The sequence below is a fragment of the Pelecanus crispus genome, chromosome 1, assembly GCF_030463565.1.
Source record: "Pelecanus crispus isolate bPelCri1 chromosome 1, bPelCri1.pri, whole genome shotgun sequence".
Lineage (NCBI taxonomy): Eukaryota > Metazoa > Chordata > Aves > Pelecaniformes > Pelecanidae > Pelecanus > Pelecanus crispus.
The window spans coordinates 28,738,532-28,765,325 of NC_134643.1; the positions used below are offsets into that span (position 1 = coordinate 28,738,532).

The 26,794-nt window shown below is 42.9% G+C and overlaps 1 protein-coding gene across 4 annotated transcripts in view; it reads right to left on the reverse strand.

Annotated features, from left to right (window-relative positions):
- Window positions 1-26,794, reverse strand: part of ST7 (suppression of tumorigenicity 7) — a 159,775-nt gene that overhangs the window by 41,862 nt on the left and 91,119 nt on the right. For 3 of the 4 annotated variants that reach the window (XM_075727865.1, XM_075727864.1, XM_075727866.1), the window contains exons 3-8: window positions 23,040-23,199; window positions 18,384-18,438; window positions 17,690-17,805; window positions 16,445-16,520; window positions 11,261-11,415; window positions 7,887-7,984 (exon numbers count right to left, since the gene is read on the reverse strand). In XM_075727865.1, the coding sequence (XP_075583980.1) occupies window positions 7,887-7,984; window positions 11,261-11,415; window positions 16,445-16,520; window positions 17,690-17,805; window positions 18,384-18,438; window positions 23,040-23,199 (660 nt within the window). The remainder of the gene's footprint in view (window positions 1-7,886; window positions 7,985-11,260; window positions 11,416-16,444; window positions 16,521-17,689; window positions 17,806-18,383; window positions 18,439-23,039; window positions 23,200-26,794) is intronic. The other variant, XM_075727867.1, reaches the window with a different exon arrangement.

The window sequence follows — 26,794 nt, forward strand, 5'->3', positions numbered from 1 at the left end:
TACAACCTAAATTCCTAGTGTATCTGTTCCTGCAGTGGGTATCTGAAATGGTAAAATCTGTCTCCTAAAAGAGGAATGACTGAGGCTGCCATCTTCCAGGTACAACTGCCCACCACCATTGAAAAATCAAGCACACAGTATGGATAACTGTTATTTTCAAAAGCGCTTTGCATAAGCTGCTTTCTTGTATATGACTGGTAATCTGTAAGAACTGTTAACTGAACAAGGTAGAAAAGGCAAAACTCCAAGCCATTTCTGAGTAGAAAACCAGAAACCTCCATTTCTGTGGGCTTCATTGTCTACAGCTGAGCTTTCAGATGTCTAAGCTCTGACTGAAGCTTACCGTGGGCTCGAGGCATTTGCAACACGTCACTCCACATTGACTCTCTGATGTCTAGTAAGATACACTAATGCTTAAGTTTTTCTCCTGGCCAGCTCACCTCACAGGGACGGAAGGGAAGAAACACTGTCAGCAGACTAAGGCTAGCACACAAAAAGGCTCTGTTAACAGAGTCAGATGCTTAAAAATTAGGCTAACTCCTGGTCCTAAAAGTGCAACTCATTCCAGCATGCTCTCATTGTGAGTGGGATTCATGTGACATAAACAGACACTCTCACAGCTCTCGGAGTTGGGAAATGATCTGAAATACACTGGATGTACCTGAATTAAAGTTCTACTTAATTACAGCAAAAGTAGGATTCTGTCATTTAATGCATTTCCCTATGTGCTACATGCCATTTGGCAAATAATCACTGTTTTGTTTGGAAGCAGCTCCACAGTTACTCTTTTACAGCTCAGAGAGGATAGAAACTAAGAAACCAAATCTGCCAGATCCTGTTCTTTTGGAGCTTGGAAACAATTAGCAGTAGGATCCACATATTTTCATCCATGTGTGGAATTCAGGGAATTTGACATGTCATCTAATAGTTGAACTTCCGAGCGTCAGAAAAGAGACCCAGATCCAGTTTACACTAACTGTGGGATGGCACAGGTATAAAATTTGCTGACATTCCATTTTTAATTTGGCAAATGAGAGTTTAGTCGTAGCGCTCCATCATATTCACAGATAATATGACTTCTCTTCAATGTAGATTAACAGTGAATCAATAAAGCGAAAAATATCTTACGAATATGCCAACTCTAAGGAAATATGATAGAACATGCAGCCTTTATGGTCTCTCTTAATTGGAGGATTAAAGCTTTCAGAGTATGACTTGAGTTCTTTAAGGAATATAATTATGAAAATGCTGTTATTTGGACTGTGTTGTAAAAACGCACGTATTTCAGGAATAAAGAGAATTTTAAAGGCAGATGTGGCATGAAACCAGAAGAGTGCAAGTTGTTCCAGATGTATGTTTACTACTAAACAATCACATCACATAAAAGTAGTAACAGTGATAAATTATAATGTTTGTTACATCAAAGATTAGTAACTTTATAAAGCATGAAAATAAAGTCATTACTCATAACCCTCTTCAAAAACATTCCTTTATTTGCATTACCCCAAAGCACTCTTTGCAGAAACTTTGCTGTACTTTTAGAAGTAGATTTTTAAATGAAATTAAAGTGAGGAAATGATCTAGTAGCTCAAAAATGGGGTAGGAGATTCCAGAGAGATGGAAGAGCGTAATTAAAGGACAATACAAAGCCTCTGAACATGGAGTGATGCAAGAGGGCAGACAAAAAGGAGTCCAAGTTACCAGGGCTCCTACCAAGACTATGTGACTATATTCTAACACTACATTCTATGTTAATAGAATCACAACACTGGAAACCCCTAATTTATATGAGAAACATTATTACTGGGTTTAGGGAGTAGTCATCAAATTACTGGGTTTTCAGGATTTTGCACAGGATCACAGCCATGACAAAAAGTGAGGGGTCCGAGTCACGTGCAGGTAAGGGGAAGGGATAAACACCTTCAGGGGAATCACAGGAGTCTCCATTTTGTTTAAGACCCCATTCAAATGAGGGATGTTCCAACCTGCCCCTCCCACTTACCAGTAACATGTGAATCTGTGACAAAACAAACCACATTTGAATATACAGACATATGGAAATGTTAAAATCAGCATTTATCACTTGCTATCATTGCAGTGCTTGTGTGCCAGAACAAGAATTAACTGAAGATACTACTCTGTGGTGGAGACTGGCAAAGGTCACCATTCACAAGTATAGCACTCTAATAATATGGGATAACTTTTGGTCTCATTTAACTAAGAAGTACTTTTCCTTCAAATTTTAATAAATGGTACTTTAAATAACTGCTACAGATGTTAATAAAGCTAGAGCAAGGCAGAGCAGCCTGCTTAACCTGACCTGTGTAACACAAGCCAAAGAATCTGACTCATTAATCCTTGCCTCAAGCACACAAGTATTTGGGAGAGACAGACAGTAGCTGCTGATGCAAGGAGCTGCAGAAGTTGTGTTGCTAAGTTGCTAGGGATCATAACATCTTTACTAGCAATTAGTACTCTCTTTCTTTCACACAGCTTGATAATTCAAGGTGTACAACACTGTCCCGGCTATGTATTTCCATTACCTGAGAGCAAATCTGCAATGCATACAAGAGTACAGAATTCAAGAGAATATTGAACAGAAAACCTAATTCAAAGCCCAGCAGAAGAGGTTGCCAAGAAAGTATGCTAGATTTGCAGAACCCAGAACCATCGTATCAGCAAAAATCACTAATACTGCTGGTCATAAAAAGATAAAAAACCCAACCTACCCATATCATTAAAATTGTTTTAGTATGGTTTAGTACCCTTTTGAAGCCTTCAAGTGACATAACCTTCTAAACCACTTTAAATGCTCAGGGCATTATCATGCAGCCCATTGATAAGAATGCAGAACTCTAACAATACAAGCTGCTTAGGTACTGATAGTTCCTTAGTGCCTCCTGGGGCATAAAACACCCATTTAGAGACTGCAGGTGGGCACACAGATGAACACATAAACACATCCAACTGAAATATCCTCAGCAAGGTTTTTGGAGCTATGTACATAGAAGTAGACTTCTAAGTCCTTTACTGTGATTTGGAGTAATTTTTCAGCAGATATGACGGATCCCAGAAATAAAGTGTACTTTTCTGGCCCTTAAAAACTCTTTTGGTTCCTATCCTTCTCCAGAGCTGAGGAAAGGCATAGAGTCTCTTCTCTCCCTAAACTTCACTTGTTTTTTAAAAAAGCTGCAAAGCATGGGTCAAGTTGCAACTCCACTGTGTCTCAGAAACATATACTTGTTAAAGAGTACAAAGCAGTCTTCAGGGGACTGGAGGGACATGGGGTAGGAGATAAACAAGCTCTAGAATAAGTTTCTTTCATCTTCTCTCTGAAAGAGGAAGCAACTAAGAGCTTCCGTTCACTTTGTCTGCTAGCATGCCTTCTGCCTGCCACCCTTCTCTTTCCTAAACATGCATCACCCTTCAATGACAGCTTGTTGCACAGTCCAAACATTCTCCAGAACAATCCCAAGAAGCCTGAATTAATTTGACAATTCACTTTCTTGCACAGTACATTTTCACCTGGATACTCCAGTGATCCAGTCAAGGGAAATACTGTGTCAGTCTGCTCATGAATTCAGTAGCGCAGTCACTGACCCAGTCGCCCGCAAAGAGAGAAGCGCCTTTGCATACCCTCCACATCCTCTCTGGTTTTAATCAATGAAAAACACGAAACACAAACCCAGCACACTTCTGTTTTCTTCCATTGTAATAGTGAGGGTGTTGTGGTTTAACGACAGCCGGCAACTGAGCACCACACAGCCACTCACTCACTCTACCCCCGGTGGAATGGGGGAGAGAACTGGAAGAGTAAAAGTGAAGAAAAACTCATGGGTTGAGATAAGAACAGTTTAATAATTGAAATAAAATAAAATATTAATGTTACTAATAATAATTATAGTAATAAAAGAATATACAAAGCAAGTGATGCACAATGCAATTGCTCACCATCCGCTGGCCAATGCCCACTCAGTCCCCAAGCAACAATCGCTGCCCCCCGGCCAACTCCCCCAGTTTCTATACTGAGCATGACATCATATGGTATAGAATAGCCCTTTGGTCAGTTCGGGTCAGCTGTCCTGGCTGTGCCCGCTCCCAGCTTCTTGTGCACCTGGCAGAGCATGGGAAGCTGAAAAGTCCTTGACTTAGTGTAAGCACTGTTTAGCAACAGCTAAAACATCACTGTGTTATCAACATTATTTCCATACTAAATCCAAAATACAGCACTATGGCAGCTACTAGGAAGAAAATTAACTCTATCCCAGCCGAAACCAGGACAGAGGGAATCAGCGAAGAGCAGACAGAGAGGAAGTGGTACAAAAGGCCACCCTTGCTCACCAGCATGCAGCTACTTGGCTTGTAACATTGTCCACAACAAAGATTCAACATGAAGGGATACTGAAGATTCCCCACAGCCACCATTAAGGCCTTTCACCTCTGCACATACAAAATTTTCCAACGCCATTTAGAGCACACTAGTTTAAATCCTCCCAACGTAATCAGCAAAACAAATAAAACAACCAGCACTGTAGACTGTCTCCTCAGGGACAGTAAAAGAGATCTAGTTCCCTCACAGACCATATCATGCTCTGTATAAACAGGAATAAAACTGGAATAACTCTGTTGACTAGACTGGAGTTATTCCAACAATACACTAATCAAAATGAGATCATAAGTTAACTCAATATATACAAATAGTGACAGCTGCTGGTTTCTATAGCAAAATATAGTAAATAATTATCATCAGAAACACAAGCAAAAGGAACACCTATGTATGATTCAATTACTTGCTTCCATGAAAATTACAGGTTCGTAATTCTCATTAATTCAACTCAGCTAAATGAATGACATCCAAGCAGCAAAGCCAGCAACAAAATACTATCTCACAATCAATCACAGAAGCAACAGAAATTCCTACCCATTTTTTTAAATTGAACCCCCCATTTTCAAAGTTTTTAAAAAACTAGTTTGAAATATCTTTAATATAAAATTAAAGAATATGATTTTCTTATCAGCAGTGTATATAGCCATAAAATCAAAATCTTAAGTCACCAACAACTCATTTTCTTTCCATTAAGGTGTTTTAAGCAGGATCTCAGTCTTTTCTTACATAAAATTCAAGTAAGACTATCTAAACCATCAGTAATGTCCTCAAGATGGCTTCATATATGCAATGAATTAAACACTCTCAAATACTTTATTTTTTTCAAAGTGGCAAAGACTCACTACATCCCAATCATATTTCCCAGATGGTGTCATGAACCTCTTAACACTTCATTTCCATCATGTTCCATGTCTTGAGAAATCTGTTTTCAATCTTTCAAACACAAACAGGGCCTCCACCCTCTGTCCCCTGATGCTAGATTCAGCAGTCCCCAGCCAACATATTCTTCATATTCTTTTTAGGGTGAATAAATTCATCTCCTCCCTCATATATCACATAGAAACCTTCAATGACACATTCATGTTCTTCAAACTTCTTCATAAGTATATTATTTATGTCGTCTATGAAGAAATGGAGGATATGCATTCGTCAGAAATAAGCAGCTCCAAGTCAGTCTAAGAAAAGCATCTGCAAAACTGACTCGACCCTACTCTTGCTCCCAGTGTACTGGAGTTATGACCTACAGATACTGCTGCTTTTATATTTCATCTAGGGACCTGCTAATTCTCACCTCTGCTTGCTCAGAATGAAGAGCTCTAGAGGCATCTAAATTCAGTTCTGAGGATTTGGTTCAGTGTCTGTATGTGGAAAAATACAGAACAGATTGATCTGAGTTGAAGCTCTAGAAGATGAAATTCTACCCTTATACCTCCTTTGTCTTGCATCCAGTCCTTTCTTTTTAGCAAAACGTTCCTATTGAGGAGAGTGTTTTCTGTTCTTCAAGTGTCTAACAAACGATGACTTTGGGTCTCCCTGTCATTGTTGCCCTTTCGAGATCCACACTGTACTTAACTTGAACAACACACTATTTTCTCTCTAGTGACAGAATAAGCCATTCATTATAATCAAAGCTTTCTGGGTCTCGCTTTGCATAAGAAACCTAGGACTAGACAGACCACCCAAGTCCTGGAATCCAGTGTTCTGCATACACAATTAACCACACATATTGACATCAGCACAAGGCGGCTTCACAGACTACCTGTTCCACACAGCCCTATCTACAAATCACAGAACACATTCAGCAGCCATGATTATGGCAACTTCTGGAACCTACTATGATGTGTGACATCTGAACGTGAAATTCAAAATTTTATCTTTCTTGTATATTAATGCCAGAACTTAGAATTTCAATGTTTGTCCCCAAACATTTCAGTATTTGTCCCAGAATGCCTGTGTAACAAAATTCATGAAGAAGCAGTGGATCTGACTGGACTGAAAACAACGTTTTTGAAATCAACGTTCTCCCAGCTGACCACAAGACTGCAAAACCAGGTCTTTCATTCTCGTTCCTCCCTCACACACTCCTAGCTGTACAATGGCTGGGGTTTTGACAAGTTCTTTTTCAACACCTCTGTCTGGGAGCCTAGTGATTCCGGGGAGTGAGTTGTATGCCTGAAAAAACCCAGCTAGAGACAGGAAATAAAGTTACTCACCACTTGCCATCTGGTAGATTATTTAGGACAAGGACCTGCATTATTACGATGAACTCTGCTCAATGTTTTCAACAAACATTCATGAGTGCCCCAGTTCCAGGACAAGATGCTGGGTGCTGGATTGCAAGATATACTTGCCCTACTGCTGTTGATGCAAGTGCCTAAGCTCCAGAGAAAGTCACTTGCCTTTTTACGTTAAAATTCCCGCTGACTTGCAGCAAGAATTTTCCTTTTCACTAGGCAGGTTTTGGGACCATTCATCTGAGCTGCCTAAAGCACACTTTATAGGTGCTTCATTCTGGTCTGGGACTCCATTTTGTGCATTTAAAATTTAGGTCCTTCAGCTTAACTTGCAGAACTCTAGATCTTGCCAGATTCATCTCTACCTCACTTCTGTGGGAGCTGGAAAACGAAGTGTAGGAAAGGAGGACAGAGGAAAGTGGTAAGCAGTTTTACCATCATCTGCGCAAAGCTCTAGGGCTCCATTCCTCCTTCTGTCACAGACTGGCTACCTCGGGTGAGGCAAGTCACCTTCCCAAAGAATTGTATTCCTAATCTGCATCCAGGGGATGTCACTTGAAGAAATGCTGGGCATTCACAGCTATCTCTTGATAGCATTTTACATACTTGAAACATATACAGTGCCTTATGTGGATAGCTGCCCCTCCTGCCATCCCCAAAATAGCTACTGTTTGGTGTTTCAGATTTGTAGCTTTGTAGCTTACTGACTTATGACTACCATTGGTAGGTCCCCTGCCTACAAAACAGGGATATAATCATCCCCCATCTCAGAGGAAAATCGGTTGATTACAGATTACTTGGTTTTGACTTTTCAGTAATAGGTTTTACATGAATAAATAACACTGTCCTCAGGTCTGAATAGTGTGATGTAAACAATGCACAGAACCAAACTGCAGCTTTGCAAGGAGGAAACAGAATACTTAAGACCTGTTTATTAAGTTAGTGGCATTCATTACATGCTTCAGAAAAAATGTTATGTAACTTCATGATCAAATAATTAAAGACTGCACTCCATTGCACATGTACCAGGATGGGAAATTCAGTCTGTATGGGCAACCGTCCATCTAGTATTTTATGACTTCACAGTGTTGCTTTCACAACCTTGTAAATGATCTCTTAACTTAATCTTTATGTACATTACACATACAAAATGACTATCAGCAGCGCTGCATGCAGCAGGAACAAATGCTAACTTGTAAGCAAATGCGTATCATTTCTGTGCTACTATTGTCTAAGTATCACATGCGAAACAAATCCAAACTCACATCTCTCATCATTTTCACTGCTTCCCTGGTCCTTCCCAGCTTTCTTGCACACATTGCCAGCCTCCTCTTAATATAAACTAACACATTGGTGTCCCTTCCTGTATAAGAGGAAAAAGAAACAGCATTAAGATCAAAAAGATAAAACAAACATTCATTTAATATTCCAACACAAAAGGAAACATAGTTTTCTTGCCATTTTTTGTTGTTCACTATCATCAATGCTTTCACAATAATTTTAATAACAAATTACCAAATACTGATGATTTAGATGTGGTATAACATCACTGAAATCAGTGGAATTACTCCAGATATACAGTGGTATAAGTAAGGACCCATGGGTTGGCCTTACACCTATGAAATATATGCAGATCTGGAGGTACAGAGAACACTATAGGGTGTAGACCATCAAGTAATCAAGTGAGGCAAGGAGAACCCCTATGAAGTTAACATTGGCACAAAACTCTGATCACACACACAGCATTAAATTATTTACCAATTCACATACATGGTTAAGACAAGAGCATCCATGAAAATGCATGTTATATCCTGCCTTTTTTGTAAGTTATGATGTACATGCTTGTTAATAGGAGATGTAGCAGAAGAAATCCTCACCCTCTAGCAGTCTTTTTCCTTAATGATTGGAAGAAGTCTACCCTGAACTTCCAGTTTACAGAGAGCCTTTACTTGTTACCCAGTTATCATCTTCAAATTCCTCACACTGCTAATTATGGATGGCAAATTAACATGTTTCAGATATGACAGTCCCATGTGCTGGAATATGCCCTAACAGCAAAGATGACAGAAACTAAACAGCTGTAATAATCATTCTCTTGGAGAATTCTTACTCATTTCATTTCTCATTCTCTTCCCTATAATTCCAACATGAACTCTTAACATGCTTCTGGATCAACAGGAAATGAGCAGACAGCTAATCATCTATAAAATTACCATATCGTGAAAATACAAGACACCTGCTACAAATTATCTTTGTGTATAGTATGCAGTCTGTAAAGATTTTAGTCTGTTCCTAACATTTTCAAGTCTTTCATAATAAGAACAAGATGTGCACTGAAAACATTCCAGGTGCCTACAAATTGTTTTAAAGCTGCGATTACAATTTTCAGATAGATTAAGCAGCAGGTTGAAAGGTCTGACTTTAGAAGAAAAAACTAAATAAGGGAGGGAAGGAATTTCTTTAGCTGCATTTTGTATTATGTAATTCCTTATATCTGTATTGATTCTTATATATTTAATAAACAATTTATTAGTTACATCTGTTTCAACATGTTTATGTAGTGTAACTAAGAAGTATACACTTCAGGCCAAGCTTCTTTTCAGAAGCAATGGTCAAAAGGCATTTACTTACTATGAAATCAAGATAACCTTTCAGGCCAAGATTTGCTGAGGTGACTAATGATTTGGGGTGACTAACATGAGCCACCTTAAAAAGAAGATTACCCGTGCCTTCTATAAACCAGCACCTTTTGAAAGAGGTTAAGTTGGGTACTCAAAGTCATTATTTACTCTTAAAATTCACAGTCTAACATAAAATACTGTATGAAGGAGATGGAACACATGAATAAACAGAAATATAGAGCAATATGCTGTTGTTCAAGAAATTATATAACGTTTTTCACCTGTAAAAGATGAAATGCCCATTTTTCATCCCAAAGTCAACTTCAAGGACCAGAAATGGAATGACAGACATCTCAGAACCATGGAGTAACTACAACACATCTGTCCATGGTCCTTCCTCTCTAAAGAGATCTAAGCTCTTCACCTTTGTAAACCACACGGAAGTCCAGCATATAATCAAAAGAACCCTGCTTGAAGCCCCTGTGTCCAAGGCACTGTCTGAGGCTGCAACTTCTCTAACTTCTGTGGGTACACACTGACATTATCAAGGGGAGGCTGGGCGCTACAGAGAAATACAATGATCTAGCCCCTCCTGAAGCCACAGTCAGAGCTGGCAGCTGCTTTTCAGCCCCTCCTGCTCTGTGGCAATTCACTTAATTTTGGGATTCAACTGGTTGCTTCCTCTGCTGTAATACTGAAGGTTCAGGGTGTCAAAATTTGATGATGACCGTAGCCATCCAGCACACACAGTGTACAAAAAAACCCATACTTACATTTTCCTGCATAAACTTAACCAGGTTATCTTGGACATAAGCATTGTGACAGTGTTAAATCACTCTTATTGTATATTTTTCACAGAATCGCTGTCATTTTCTGAGCTCAGGACAGATTCTATGATTGAGCGCACAAATTAAGGTTTCACAGACAACTGTAAGCCTGCTAGAGCCTGAAAACTGCTTCAAGGGCTTAGCAGCTCTGTATTCTTATTTTCCCCAAAAACAAGCAAATCATCCTAAATATCATTTTATAACCAACAAATGTTTAAAATACTACCCCCAAGCTTTACAAAAGCTCAGCTTTTCAGGTATAGACTTGTGTACACTTTTGAAACCAGAGATCACAGACAATTTCACTATGTACAATTTGTATCAGCAATCTTCAAATTATGTGAGATAGCCAGAGGCTGTGAATTCAGGTCCTGAGAAACCTGAAGATGCCCAAAGTATGTTAGTGCTTGTACTTACGTAATTCATCGGTACTATTTTTGCCTGAGGTATCCATTGTAGACTAGAAATAACCTAGACTATTTGCTTTATTTATCTTTTTGTTCATTGACTGGCAGTGAACCCTCATGTATTTTCTTAGGTTTAAGAAGCATCTAATAAATACCAACGCAGCAGCCAAGCGCTGATATTTATTAACCAATATCTGCTTATTCAAAATTTAAAAAAAAAAAAAGTCTAGACTTTCAATTAGAGCACTGTATTATTCCAGTTGTTAATTTTTATGTTTCTGTGACCTTTCTTAATGTATGCAACTAACTTTTCAAATGTCACACTGGTTAATGGGTCTCATTAACTTTTACACAGAACCATGTACATATTTATCCTGACAGCTGCAGGGAAAAAAGCTGGCAAAGCATCACTTCACTCCTGTTTCTATCATTCTTTACTGCCTTTTCACAACATTAGCCCAAGTTTTCAAAACGGCTAAAGGCACTTCAGTGCAACTTCCTAAAACAGCATCCAGCATTTTCTGAATATCAGATCTCTTTTGGCTCTGCTACCTTTTCTCTTCTGTTAAGTACATATTTTCTGCCACGACAAAGAAAAGGCGCATCTGTAATCTGAGCATCGCTAGCTCAGCAACAGAATCAAGCAAAAACACTGAAACAGAATAATCTGGCTCTAGGGCCATATCCCAGCCAATGTTAAATACTGAGTACACAGTTCTGAGAGGGGAAAAAAACCCCAAAAAACAAAGAACTCCCTGGAACTTCTCTCTCCAAAGAAACTTACTGTGTTGGGCTTCATACTGCGCACCATGGTGCTGTAACTGCTGACTGCGCCTGTAACAGCCCTCTCCAGCTTTCAGAGCTTGCTTGAACAGCTTTTCTGCTTCTACAATTGTTGTCGCTTCCTCTTCGGCCAAGAGAATATAGGCAGTAGCACACCTGCAAAAATATCAGAGGAAAAACCATGAGAAAGTTGCATGAAGTAAAAGCTATGCAAACACATGCAGACTGGCAAGGATGTACCAAATACAGACGCAATGGAGTTTTGTCCATACACCTTTCTGATGAACTATTCTGGCAACCAGATGATGACTCTCATTTGTAGGTACTGTATCACTCAGCCACTTGAGTAAACGTACTGATAACTGCCCCAGAAAGTAAAGCACCATCTCACTAAGCAATCATGGCCTACATCACTAAAACTCCTTCTGGAAACCAAGACTAGTTTTATGCTCTATTGTTTTAACAGAAAATGTCTCCATTACTGTAATGGTATGAAAAGAATCAACAGACCTATAACACTTTGCAATATGGCAAGAACAGGTGATGAATGTAATTGTACAGATTAAAAACCAAAAAAAACCCCAAACCCAAAATACCCCCAAAACAGGAAAGCAGCTTTAGGAATACAATGAAAGGTGAAAAGCATGGTGGGAGTCACCTCATCCAGCTTTTAGCTGTCTAATTTAGATCTCTTAACTATCTGTGCCCCTCTGCCTCCATCAAGGAGCATCTTCACAAGAAGGGACAGGCGAGGAAGGAGGGGCGGAGACGTTGTCCTCTACGTAAAGAAATCAATACAGCGTGAAGAGCTGTCCCTGAAGAATAGCCACGAGCAGGTCGAAAGCTTATGGGTAAGAGTCAGAGACAGAGGCAACAAAGGGAACCTTGTGGTTGGTGTCTACTACAGGCTGCCTGATCAAGGGGAGCCTGCTGACGAAGCCTTCTTCCTCCAGCTCCAGGAGGCTTCACGCTTGCAGACTCTTGTCCTGCTGGGGGACTTCAACCACCCCGACATTTGCTGGAAAAGCAACACGGCGAGCTGTAGGCAATCCAGGAGATTCCTGGAATGCATAGACGACAACTTCCTAAGCCAGGTAATAGACACCCCTACCCGAGGGGACGCGATACTGGATCTGATGGTCACCAATGCAACTGAGCTCATCGGTGATGTCAAGACTGGAGGCAGCTTGGGCTGCAATGATCACGCATTGGTGGAGTTCACGCTCCTGAGGGATATGGGAAAAGCAAGGAGTACAGTCAGGACCCTAAATTTTAGAAAAGCAAATTTCCAGCTCTTCAAGGAGTTAGTCAGAAGGACCCCCTGGGAAACGGTCCTCAGGGACAGAGGAATGGAACAGAGCTGGCAGATCTTTAAGGACACCTTCCATAGAGCACAAGAGCTATCAGTCCCCAAGTGTAAAAAATCAGGCAAGGGAGGGAAGAGACCAGCATGGCTGAGTCGAGACCTGCTGGTCAAACTAAAGAGTAAGAGGGAACTGCACAGGCAGTGGAAGCAGGGACAGGTGTCCTGGGGGGAATACAGGGAAACAGCCCGGTTGTGTAGGGAGGGGGTCAGGAAGGCCAAGGCGAGGATGGAGGTGAATTTGGCAAGGGACGTAAAGAATAACAAGAAGGGCTTCTACAGGTATATCAACCAGAAAAGGAAGGTTAAAGAAAGCGTACCCCCCTTGATGAACAAGAAAGGTGAACTTGTATCAACGGACGAGGAGAAGGCTGAGGTACTCAACAACTTCTTTGCCTCAGTGTTCACCGGCAACCTCTCTCCTCACCCCTCCCAAATCTATGGACCAAAAGATGGGGACCAGAGGGGTAAAGGCCCTCCCACTGTAAGGGAAGATCAGGTTTGAGACCACCTGAAGAACCTCAATGTATACAAGTCTATGGGACCTGATGAGATGCATCCCAGAGTCCTGAGGGAATTGGCTGATGTAGTTGCCAAGCCGCTCTCCATGATATTTGAAAAGTCCTGGCAGTCAGGTGAAGTCCCTGCTGACTGGAAAAAGGGAAATGTTGTGCCCATTTTTAAAAAGGGAAGAAAGAAGGACCCTGGGAACTATCAACCTGTCAGCCTCACCTCTGTGCCTGGGAAGATCATGGAACTGATCCTCCTAGAAGCTATGCTCAAGCACATGGAGGACAGGGAGGTGATTCGAGACAGCCGGCATGGCTTCACCAAGGGCAAGTCCTGCCTGACCAACTTAGTGGCTTTCTATGAAGGAGTGACTGCATCAGTGGACAAGGGAAAAGCAATGGATGTCATCTACTTGGACTTCTGTAAAGCGTTTGACACAGTCCCCCACAACATCCTTCTCTCTAAATTGGAGAGAGATGGGTTTGATGGGTGGACTGTTCGGTGGATAAGGAATTGGCTGGATGGTTGCATCCAGAGGGTCGTGGTCAATGGCTCGATGTCCACATGGAGACCGGTGACAAGTGGGGTCCCTCAGGGGTCCATACTGGGACCAGTGCTATTTAACATCTTCATCAATGACATAGAGAGTGGGATCGAGTGCACCCTCAGCAAGTTTGCAGATGACACCAAGCTGAGTGGTGCCGTTGACACACCAGGAGGATGAGATGTCATCCAGAGGGACCTGGACAAGCTGGAGAGGTGGGCCTGTGTGAACCTCATGAGGTTCAACAAGGCCAAGTGCAAGGTCCTGCACCTGGGACGGGGCAACCCCCAATATCAATACAGGCTGGGGGATGAAGAGATTGAGAGCAGCCCTGCGGAGAAGGACTTGGGGGTACTGGTGGATGAAAAGCTGGACATGAGCCAACAATGTGCTCTTGCAGCCCAGAAGGCCAACCGTATCCTGGGCTGCATCAAAAGCAGCGTGGCCAGCAGGTCGAGGGAGGTGATTCTGCCCCTCTGCTCTGCTCTGGTGAGACCTCACCTGGAGCACTGCGTCCAGCTCTGGGGCCCTCAGCACAAGAAGGACATGGACCTGTTGGAGAGGGTCAAGAGGAGGGCCACAAAAATGATCCGAGGACTGGAACACCTCTCCTACGAGGCCAGGCTGAGAGAGTTGGGTTGTTCAGCCTGGAGAAGAGAAGGCTGTGAGGAGACCTTATTGCGGCCTTTCAGTACTTAAAGAGGGCCTACAGGAAGGATGGGGAGAATCTTGTTAGCAAGGCCTGTTGTGACAGGACAAGGAGTAATGGATTTAAACTCAAGAAGAATAGATTTAGACTAGACATAAGAAAGAAATTTTTTACCATGAGGGTGGTGAAGCACTGGACCAGGTTGCCCAGAGAGGTGGTGGAGGCCCCATCCCTGGCAACATTCAAGGTGAGGTTGGACGGGGCTCTGAGCAACCTGATCTGGTTAAAGCTGTCCCTGCTCACTGCAGGGGGGTTGGGATAGATGACCTCTAAAGGTCCCTTCCAACCCAAAGCATTCTATGATTCTATGAATCATCTCTCTAAGAATAGGGTAAACTGCTGAACGGAGGTGCCTCTCTCATTACTATAGATGGAGCTCAGGTGACTACTTTAAACTCAATGGCCACGTTTTCAGCAGCTGAAGTTAGGGGGGATATAGCCTGTTACCTTCTTTCTGATACAAAGCACATTGCTGATAAGATTCTTCTTTATACAGAATTGGGCTGCAGCTGCCTCTAGTTGCATTTCACAGAGAGTCATCAGCTGAGGAACAGGAAACAACACATCCAGGTGAAAACAAGATTCCAAGCACCAGAACTTGATGTGGGCCACCCAGCTGGAAAGCAGCTTGGCAGAAAAGGACTTTGGGGTCCTGGTGGACATCAAGTTCAACATGAGCCAGCAATGTGCCCTTGCCACAAAGAAGGCTAACAGTATCCTGAGCTGCATTAGGAGGAGTGTTGCCAGCAGGTCGAGGGAGGTCATCCTTCCCCTCTACTCAGCACTGGTGAGATCACACCTGGAGTGCTGTGTCCACTTCTGAGCTCTCCAGTACAAGAGGGCCACAGACATACTGGAGAGGGTCCAGCAAAGGGCCATGAAGATGACTAAGGGACTGGAGCGTCTCATGTATGAGGAAAGGTTGAGAGAGATGGGACTGTTCAGCCTGGAGAAGAGAAGGCTCGGGGGGGATCTCATCAATGTTTATTAATACCTTCATGAAGGGAGGGTGCAAAGAGGACAGAACCAGGCTCTTTCTAGTGGTGCCCAGTGACAGAACCAGAGGCAATGGGCACAAACTGAAACACAGGAGGCTCCATCTGAACATCAGGAAACACTTTTTTGCTGTGAGGGTGACCAAACACTGGCACAGGTTGTCCAGGGAAGTTGTGGAGTCTGCCTCCCTGGAGATATTCAAAAGCCATCTGGACATGGTCCTGTGCAATGTGCTGTAGGTGGGCCTGCTTGAGTAGAGGAGTTGAACCAGATGACCTCCAGAGGTCCCTGCCAACCTCAGCCTTTCTGTGATAAGCAAGTAGCACAGGAGAGGCTTATAGCTCGCTTCTGCAAAAGCCTTTTATGCTACATGATCCCTCAGTTAAACTGCTGTCCAGAAGCAAACAATTCTTTTTCTCCTTCTGATGAAACACGTGAAGGACAATCCACAAGGCACCAGTTTATGGAATTCTAGAATGCAGTAATCTCTGACAGCAACCTAAGGGACTCTCTCCACTTCATGCACTTTGGCAACATTTATACAGTTTGCCAGGCCAGTAAAGTATCACAGCATTGAGTTTATTGTGGGATTTCAGAATACTACACTTCTCATTCAGAAAATAAATAACGGACTCAAAGACCGAAAGTCCCAGAAAATTACATCATATTCTCTCACACTATGAAATGAATATTTCAGAAGGTGTTTATGAGTCCCTTCTTTCTTGCCTCTGTTCAGGATGACTGAGAAATCCAAAAGAGAACTCTCCATCCCATAAATGCATATTTCATATGCTCATCAGGAGGCAACTTAATTAACACTTCGCTATGCTGATGCAAAGCTCACTGACATCAGTTGGAAGACTCCCATTGTCATCACTGCCCTAAGGATCTTCTGGGTGGCTAGCACAACATGCAGCTGTGCTTCTTCCCTCCCACTGTAGGCCTTCCTGTGACAGGCCTGTAATCACGGTTAAAAATTACTGTAGCAAACTCCTTGCCTTAAGCTATCATCAAATGGATTTTTAAATGACAGGAAATAAATGTTAATGTTGTTGTCACTCACTCATTCAATTCCAAAGCTTCATGTGCTGCAGAAATTCGGGCTTGGGGGTTTCTCTCTCGCCAGGCTTTTTGCATTACTATTCAATAAAAAAAGCAGAACAGGGGCATATCAGTCATTACAGCATTAACAAGGAGAACCTTCTGCATTTATAACCACAGAATTTATTGATCTCAGCCTGACTCACTCCAGAGCATTTCAAAGAGCTCAGTGATCATGCAAAAGATACATCATCAACATGAGCTTTTGTCCCAAATACTCAGGTTTATTCTTTCATTTAATTAAACTTTTTTCCAGGGGAAAATCTGGCTGAGGTATCGCGCCATCTACACTGTCACATACAGAGGTGATAAGCAGCTTTCTCTTCTTGGGGAAGTAGATTCCACAGGGCACAAAAGAATACTAGGATAGCTGGGATTCTTATTCTAGTTCCTTACTGTGCTGTTGCTTTAGGTGAATGTTAAATGGAAACAACATCCAGACTAATCAGACCACCTCATAATTAGCCCACTGAGTTCAGAAAATAGGATTCATGTTTATCATGTGTCAAAAAAGCACGGTATGTTCTCATTTGTAATTATGCCCTCAGAATGGAGCGCCCAACTGTCGGTATCTCTCCTTTCCCAAGAGACAAAGAAGATCTGTGTCTTCAGAGGCAAATTCTGATGACCAAAATCATTGTCGTACATTTTCAGCAGAACCAAAGTCTGCACGTGGACTTAATAGTAAAGGCTTAATGCAACTAAAGCTGCTTACATCAAATTCAGTTCTAAATGTGTTGTTTCCATTTTTTTTACAGAGCTTCTGACTACATCAGGGAATGAAACACAGGACTTGAGTTTTACATAAGCTCTCTCCCTTCTGTCAGCATAGACTAAATGGGACCTGAATAATGTAACACAACATACTACACTGCAGCTGGAGGCAAATTAAGCTATACATGTTCGAAGCCACTGCAAGAAACAGGAGGAAAAAACAAGTCTTTACACTTGCAAATGGTACCTTGAATTACTTCAGCAAGAAAGTAGAACAAAAATAGTGACACAAATTAGATAGTTTATACCTATATAGATATTTGTTCATATCTTGTATGCTATGAATCCAACAGCAACAGCTTTCCAGGAATGATCAAACTTTTGCCTTTCCTTACCTACCCAAGAGAACTGATGTCTGACTGCATTCTTCCTGCATCAGTTTAAAACAATCATTAACCTATCAGCAAAAACGGTTGTTCACAAGGTCTCTTACTAGCGTCTGCAGGTCGTAAATGATCCGTGTCACATGTAAAGAATGTCTGATGGTCCTGTGCTGAAAGATTCATATCGTAGTAAGTCAAAGGTTCTCTCCCTGTTACCCACGTATACCTGCAAACAGGCCAACAAAGACACATTTTGGTTAATGAGGTCACATTCGGCAAAATGAATCTAGAAGACAATCCTAGATGTTAGAGATGGGCATAGCCTGCTAAGTTCACCCAGCCAATCTCCTAACCAACATACATTGCATTTCACTGTACGGGGATGCAGTGACAGTAGTTGAACCTAAGCTAACGAGGATGTTGGAAAGTACACACTGGAAGTGGTAACACACATATTCAAACATTAAGACTACATGAAACCTAGATATAATTCATTAGGTTGTTTGCTATAACTGATTTGAACAGAATTACTGTATTAGCAGTACCAGGTACACCGCACTTAGGTTTTCCATTTTTTTTTTTTTAATAAGATCAACAAAATTTGCAGAAATAACAAGTGCATGAGCATGAATTTAAATTCTTTTTCATTCAGAAAGATTTTACAAATGACAGAAAAACCTGGCATGAGCACATGTGTCCACAGTTGTTTTTGTTTTTCCATCTCTGAGTTAGATTAATGGAAAAAGTACAATTAAGGTCCTTAACCCTGCACTATGCCTGAAACTGTAACACCGTAGCACTTACCGATTATATTCAGCTCCTCTGAACAGATTTAAAGGATTTCGCCAGACTTTGCATTCTGTCAGAAACAGAAACACACAACAATGAATCCCTCCCAAATTACATTGGTACCTGAGATTTAATCAGAAACATCAGTTACCTTCTAATGAGCCTTATCAAATAACTTTTAGGTTTTATAGGTGCAAATGGAAAAAAGAAATCAAGAACATAGAGATGCAGGTAACCAGACTGTTTTGCCCTTTTAAAGTAATAATTTCATTATAAATTAGTGTCAACAAATGTTATTATTCCAGACAAATACTCACTAACAGGGCTCCAAATGCCAGATGAAAAGAGAATACTGATTAGTGCCAGGACTCACATTTACCATAATGCAGAATTGAAGAGGGATCACACTGGGTTATTGCATTGAAAAATAGCAATTAACTCAAGTCCCTATGGACTTGCTATTTCTACAGAAAAGCTTTACTGTCTAGTTAATACTGTAAATCACTGAGAATCTCAGCTACAGTTGCCAAGTTTAATTCCTCCTTAGCTCATCAAGTAAAAAAAAAAATCCATAGCAACATCTGCTGACCTTACTTAAGTTATAAGCATCCCGGGGTTGACAAAGGATGCTGAAATTGATTGGCAGAGAAAAATTCATTGCATTGCAAAGGTTTGGGAACACTTATCATTTCATACATTTCTCTCGGGGGGCACAAAAAATGCAAATTCTTCACACTACAGGTAGGAAGACATAAGACAATCCACAACAATGTAGTTTTGAACAGAACTCAAAAAAAAAAAAAAAAATCACAGAAATCAATTTCTATAGCTTTTGGAAAGGTGAGGTCTTGATTCTGGCTTTTCTTCCTTTAATTTAACATCAGATTTGTTCTCTTCATTTCAACAAAGACAATTCACTCCAGTGAAGGTGAGACCAGAGTCAAACCTAGTATTTGCAATAAAGACTCACTAAGAGGCACCACAAATCTGCTACTGGATGACCGCTGCATGGTGCTCTGCAAAAACTCATCAGTAGTGTTGGCCCTGCAGCATTTTACCAGCTGCTTTCCACCACCAAAAGTCAACCAGCACATTTTCCCCTATGAAATTCTGTGACATCGTTTCTAAAGAGATCACAGCAACAGTTTTCTGGTGGGATATCGAGTCAGCAGGTTATCTACCCTACTTTATACAACACTGGTAAGTATGCGCCTGTTCTCTTCACGCCTGTTCCATTAAAGAAAGAGACAGAAATACAGAATGGCAAGTCAAGCCCTTCTGTTTTCCCATGGACCTAGCTCCCACTTCTGAGTATGAGGCTTAAGTGGCATGGAGAGAAAAAGCATTTTACATAAGTTATTTGCAGTAACATGATGACACCCACAGCTACACAAAAACTAGTCAAGGAGCATAGGAGGTGGGCCCTCAGCTTGGTGCCTGCATCACCTAACACGTGCATGAAACAGAGACACGGGAAAGGGAAGATGTTTGGGAAGAGAGCATTGATTATACATCTGCATCTTTCAACTAACCACTTCAGCAGGTAGCTAATATTAGAAAGCTCCACTAGTTTACTCAGCAGAAGTGCTCGATCGACATTCAGCCATTCTGTTGTGCAGCCAGAGGGTACGGCTGTTTGACAAGTTTCAATCTGACAGTTTTTACATAATATGCCTTTAAAACGATAGTAAATATTAAATAAACATCAGCTTTCTCAGTTCCATAGGTACAATTCAATGCCTTGGCTTACTCTATTTGCAACCAACAAGATTAGGCAACAACTATTTGATCACAGTGACACCATTCTTTCTGCTCATCTTATTTAAATTTAAGTGGTTATACTTTATCCAAAGTATGCAGTACTCCAACACTGTAGCAGGGAAAGGGGGAACTGGGGAACAAAAAGGGGAGGTGAAGAAGGGATTTTATTACCACCTCCTGTCCTGGGGGTAGTTTGGCATCTGTCTGGCTAGTTAAACATGATACGCTCTTTGTTGCTTTTGTCTTGTTATCTGCTGATACCGTGGTCTCAGTACAACAACCATTCTTTCGACCTTTCTGAAGACAAAGATATCTATGGCAATATTCTACCATAGTCAAACATCTACATAGGAAAACATGGCGAGCCAAGTTAAAAAGCCATCTCCACCTTGCTGGATAGTGAAAGAAATATCCCAGTGTTGATGCATGGTAAACTGAAAAGTTTGCCTTTTCTGTTACATTACAAACTACTAATATAACTATGTCCTTATTTTATATAAGCAATTAGGATTTATGGAAGATTAATCTTTCAGTTCCTTGTTCATTGATCAAGTTTTGAGCACCGATACTTTTCTGAAGGCACGAGTAGCAGTCTATCCATACAGACACGCTATCCAGAGACACTGTGAGAGTCCCAACTCATAGACTCGAGTGCCAACGCTCTGAAAGCAAACTCACTCCTCGACTACTTTTTTATATCAGAAAAGTCAAGATGCTTGGGTGAACCTCCTTAGTCAAAATACTGTGCCTTCTGCTTTAAAACAATAGGAGTTATTTCAGAGCTGCTGAAGTGTGACTGAGCACACTGCTGAGTGCACCCAGGTGTTTCCAAGCCATCTCATGCTTTCTGCCAGTTCACCCAAATCTAATATCCTGGACCCCGCAGTGCTGCTATTCTCAGCCTCTCCTCAGATGGGAATGACAACAGCTGAATTTGCCATGCGATATGGAGGCTTCCCTAAGTAGAAATACTCAGCACAGAGCAAGGTTTTTTGAGGCCACCTGTTTTATTTAACTTGTGACTTCAAAGCTAATTTTTGTTTGCTTGTCTTCATAAACACTGAACAGCAGAAATAAAATTTGCCAGGTACAGACAGAGGCACCTTAGCTGCTAAACAATGTTTTATCCGTAACTGAATTTGTTTTTTTTTCATTCACTTTTCTTCACTTGTTAATTCTGATATATTTTAAAAGCCTGTAGAGGAACTAAATTTAATTAAACCTTACTAGATTCTAGGGCCACATCCCTAATGAAAGCTAAATTAATTTCCAATATTAAGATTATGGCCTGTATGCCAAACTAGGGCTGAAACTGGTAACCTTCATTTTACAGATGAGGAACACAAGCCGAGATGCTCCTGCCCTGACTTTAACAGTGAGTATCTCCAACTCAAGCCAGAAGCAATAGTATTTTGGCATCTTCATCACTCACGGGCTAAGTTTTCAATTCATCGCCCCCAAGGAGCTGAGCCACCCAAGCAGGGAGACAAGTTCCCCTGGGACTCCTCTTCAGTCCACAAAGAAGGCAGACTGGCCTGTCTCTCAGAGGAACCGTCCCTGGGCAACCAGGCACCCAACTCAAAGTGCCTCAGCAGAATCCCAAACCCTGTGACTAAACCAAGTGACCTGCAGGGACAGTCCTCCTGCAGCAGAGCTGTAACAGGACTCAAGCTGCCTCAGCTCAAAACTGACATCCTGCCCTCCATCACCCTGATTTCTTCTGATTTAACACTATCTTTTTCACCAGAGGAAATAAATGGGGATTCATCGCAGTAATATATAAATGCATAACAACAATTACAACCCATGCTTTTATACCGCTCACGTAAGACTCTCAAAACACCTCCTCAATCATATGTCCATTCAGAATAATCATATGCATTAGAAAAGAGACCCCAGAATGTCAAGGTCAACCTTAAAGGCTTGAATGACTTAGGGTCAGGCACCTTCAGCCAGATTTGCAGCACCCACTCCTTGCGCTGAAACTCACGGGAGCCGTGAATGCCTGGAAGCTCACAAAAATCGAGCCCTAAATGCCTGAAATCAGGCCCCCTAAACTGGAGGCCTCTTTTTAAAACCCGACCGTGTTATGACTTGCCCAAAGTCACAAATTAAATCGGTAGCAGAGTCAGGAACAGAACAAGCCCTTAAGCTATTAAAAGCCACTGTGCTTCCACTCACTGAAGTGAAATCCAAATGTTGTTTACGTGCTACTTACATTACCTAAAAAACGAAGCGATGCAAAAGCAGATGGGTATTCCCGACATCTTTTTCTGAATTTTTTTTTTTAAACAATGTTGTTATTACTCGAAAGAATTTAAATAAAAATACACCTTGGAGAAAGAGCACGTGCAATTTAGCAGGGCTACCAGAACAAGGGAGAAATAGATGCCTTGGCAACGCAGCCCGAGCAATGGGCACCGCATGAATTTGGAAAGGTAGAACTAGCCAGAGCAATTAATGAAGCTCTGCCTTTTATTTGACAGCAAAACAAGTTTAAAGGAAGCCTCATCTGGCCTGGCGGCTCCGCAGGGGCTGATATTTGCACCGCGGGCCTAGGGCGGGCTGCCCAGCTTCCGCCGCCACCACGGGCCCGGGCGAAAGCGGAGGTGGCAGCCCCGGGTGCGGTGAATGCGGGGTGTTTCTGGGCGGGAGGGCTGGCTGCCCTCGGCGGCCATGCCAGGCAGCTGCGGCTCGGCCCCCCCCCGGCAGCCTCGCCCCGCAGCCGGCCCCAGGGCTCACCGACCGCCCGCCACGTCCCTCCTCGGGCACGGGAAGGCGGCTTTCCCCCGCGCTGAGCGACCGGGGAACCCGAGGAGGCAAAGCTGCCGCTTTACACCGCCTCGGAAGCCGAGGGAGAGGCGGCAGCCCCCGCCGGCGGAGGGGTGAGCGCCGCCCGCCGCCCCTCACCTGAGACGCTCTGGCGGCCGGAGTCCGCGTCCCCGTTGGCGGCGCTGGCGGCGCTGGGCGCGCTGTTGTCCACCCCGCCCAGCAGGGGGCGCAGGTGGCTCACCGAGACCTGCTCGATGAAGGAGGTGCCGTACTTGCGGAAGTACCACCACTCGAAGATCTGCAACGCACAGGGAGAGCGCGCCGCGTCAGCCTGGCGTCAGCCGCACGTCAAGGGCCCCGCGCCGCCGGTAACGGCTGCCCCCCGGCCCTCGGCACCGCCCCCGGCCCTCAGCGCACCGCCCCCGGCCCTCAGCACCCCCCCGGCCCTCGGCACCGCGCCCCCGGCCCTCAGCACCGCCCCCGGCCCTCGGCACCGCGCCCCCGGCCCTCAGCACCGCGCCCCCGGCCCTCAGCACCGCCCCCGGCCCTCGGCACCGCGCCCCCGGCCCTCGGCACCGCCCCCGGGGCGAGGCGCGGGCAGGCCCGCTGCGGGCCCCCCCGGCCCGCGCCGCCCGCCCCTCGCACCCCGAGGGAGGCGCCTGCCCGCGCCCTCCCGCCCCGAGCAGCAGCGGGGCCCGCTCGACCCAGCGGCCGGCCCGCTCCCCCCCCCCCGCGGCCTGTCGAGAGCTTAAATTTGACAGTCGAGAGCTTAAATTTGACACAAATTCGTGCTGAGTCCGGCCAATCGCTTTAAAAACCTGGTTTACAGGAGGTGAAAAATCTCAATCTTGAATTGTTCGGGGTTTTGGGGTTGGGTGTTTTTTGGTTTTTTTTGTTTTGTGGTTTGTTTTTTTTTTTAATCCAAAGAACCTTACATCAAATTACTCCTTTTAAAGGCTTTTAAAATTGTTAGGAGCATTCCTTTAAATTGACTTCTGCAAAAAAAGCCCCAAAACAGGAGCTCAGCTCCATCCCATCTGACTTCAGCCACGTAACAGGGATGCTGCAGTCAGTGTACGCTCACCTCGTCTTTCCCCAGCTCCCTCTGCAGTCAAGGGAAAGTGAGGAAAAGCAGGTTTCCTTGTTTTCCCAGTAACGTTTCGAAAAGAATTTACTGAGTTTAATTTAAAAAAATGTTAAAAATAACCAAACAAACTCCAGGAAGCTGAATCCTATCCCTTTTAGGATTTTTTTCCCCAACTGAACTGCGTTTTGTTTTGCTTGGCTGGCTTGGGCTGATTCCGAATTAATTTTATTTTCAGGCTTTTGGTTCAGCTAGCAAATGAGAAAAAATGATTATTTACAGAGCGGTACTTGGAAAATCACTCCACAGCCTAAAAGAACCCCTTATAATTGAAATTATATACATAAATATATATTCGTGGTACTTTCACTGAGAAATTACATTCTTGGGTAAGAATACACATATTTCAGGAAACCACATAAACCTGGAAAAGACTTTCATGTAAGTAGGGAAAAGGTTTTGACTGTAAAATTTGTAAAGGCACACATGCTTATAATGAGTATGTAAAATGAGTGTATGGTGCAGTTGCACTGGAATCACCCCAACATCTATATACCACCTGAAACAAAAGCAAATCAAAGGGGTTCTGAAAAATTTGGCAGTACTTTGTAATGTTGATTGCACCAGAAATTGTGAATGAACGATCTTTGCCCTTTCTGTATTACTTGGTGTCTCTGTGTTTTATGCCAGTGCTGAAAGCTCTTCTGAATCTCTAGGGGAAAAAAACCAGGTTATTTATTAACTTTTACTACAGCTAGGCCCAATCAGCAACACGTGAAGGGATTGTGTTCACATTTTTGACAGCATCAGCGAGCTGTTGAGCAGGTTCTGATGGGCCGGCCAGGAGCCAGCAGGCTCTGGAAGGCCTCTTAGGAGTCTACCTGCTGCAAAGAGGTTCAGGCTGGGCTCCGCACTCTCCCTCCCACAGTACTTTTTCATTTTTAAGTTCTCTTGAGCTCTTTATATAATTGAACTGACTTCTGTCTCCATGGGATTGTCTGTAGACAAGACATACTTTTTTTTTCCCCCCCTTTAAACCATCCCATAGGGGAAAACCAGAAGATAAACCTTCTGGCACAGTGAGAAAATGTTCCTTTCCAAAGGATACTCCAATGCATTCTGCACTGGGGCTTCCCCTAAATTCAGCTGTGTTGTTAAAGCATCTAGAGCAGTCATATGGAAGAAGCTGACCCTAGCCACACTGAAATGAAGTGGGAACGTAGCTGGTGACCACTTGAGACAAGTTCACACAAAAGTCTGTGGCAAAACAATCTAATGGCTCTTCTAGGAGACATCAACAAGGAAGAACGAAGCAGTCTGATGAGGAGAAGGCAGAAGGGCTATGTGAACACGTAATGGTCACAAGCACTTGGGAAGATAAACAGATGGTCACAGAGAAACCAGAACATAAACACAGGTCTTCGTGAACTCTACGTTCACAGCACACAGCCCGGACCGTTCCTCCTTACATAGGCTCCACAGTGCGTTTGTCACTGTACTTGTTCCATTGGCAGGCGCTTGCAGCAGTGCCCAGGTGGGAATCCTGGGAGCCAGGGACGGAATGCTGAGGAAGTTATCACTGAACTCTTGCTCTGCACTGACACGCTGGCCCTGGCATGGACCACTGCCTCCAAATGCTGGAGATGGCAGACAGGCAGTACAGGTGAGCCAGCTTTGGTTTTAGCTGTTCTCAGGCTCTTAGGCACACAGCACTTTCTAAAGGGTTTAGAATTTAAATCTTAGGATCTAAGAGAGCATCATAACCTAAGCAGGCAGCATGTGGCCGACCATGAGAGAAATGCTGTGCCATAAGATACAGTCACAGATCTGCTGTGAGCATCTGTTTCTATTTTATCTTTGGAAACTTTGAAGCTTGAACAAATCCAGGCACACAAGCCACAGTCCTACCTGCCCAAAGCCTCGGAGGGAGTAGTTGTTAGGAATCAAAGATTATAGTCTTGTATGGAGGCAAGGGACAACTCGGTAAGAGTATCACTGTAACATAAATCAGGGACTGAAGTACAGCTGCCAGACAGGCCACTCAAAACTCTTGGCAGTTATAGACTGTATCTAACAAGCTTTGTACCTTCTTTAAGAGAAGAAAAAAATAGATTTTTCAAAATGTGCTAATAAATTCCTGCTTGTTATTTCAATCATAATCAGCTTTTAGATAAAAAGTCAGTAAAACCCAGAGAGGGAGAGTGAGCAGCACAAGAGCATGCTTAAGCCCACTTGCCCTGCACAAATGTATACCAGCTGGAAAACTGTCACACTGAATTTCAGTGAAACTGAGGGTGCAAGCAGAAAGAATGAATATATAGATGGTCACTACTACAGTTCAGCTGAGTGACAGGAACTTACTGTAAGTCTGCCTCCCTAGACTTACAAATACATTAATTACTTTTAAAAATGGCATTAAAAGCTCATAAATTGGTTAAGGCAGCTTTGAAAAATATTTGCAATGCTGAGTGAATCCAGTGCCAGGAAACATCAGCCAGATCTCAGTGCATATGGTCTCTTAGAAAAGAAAGCCATAAATCATCATCATAAGCCCTTGCTTGGAGTGCTTTGTTCAGGGTGTATGAGAAGGTAATCTGTAATCTGGTACTGAAGTCAAAACAACAAATTCTCTTTGCACAATTTTTGCACCTTCCTCAGACAGTGTCAGCTGGTTTGAAATCTGATTTCTATAAATCAGGTTTGATTTCTAACTGCTCCTGCTGCTTTGAAAGCAATGTGAAGTCAGCAAGCTTTTGACAGTTCAGCAGATGAGAGATCACCTGGGAGAATAATAGCTGACTGTAAGGAT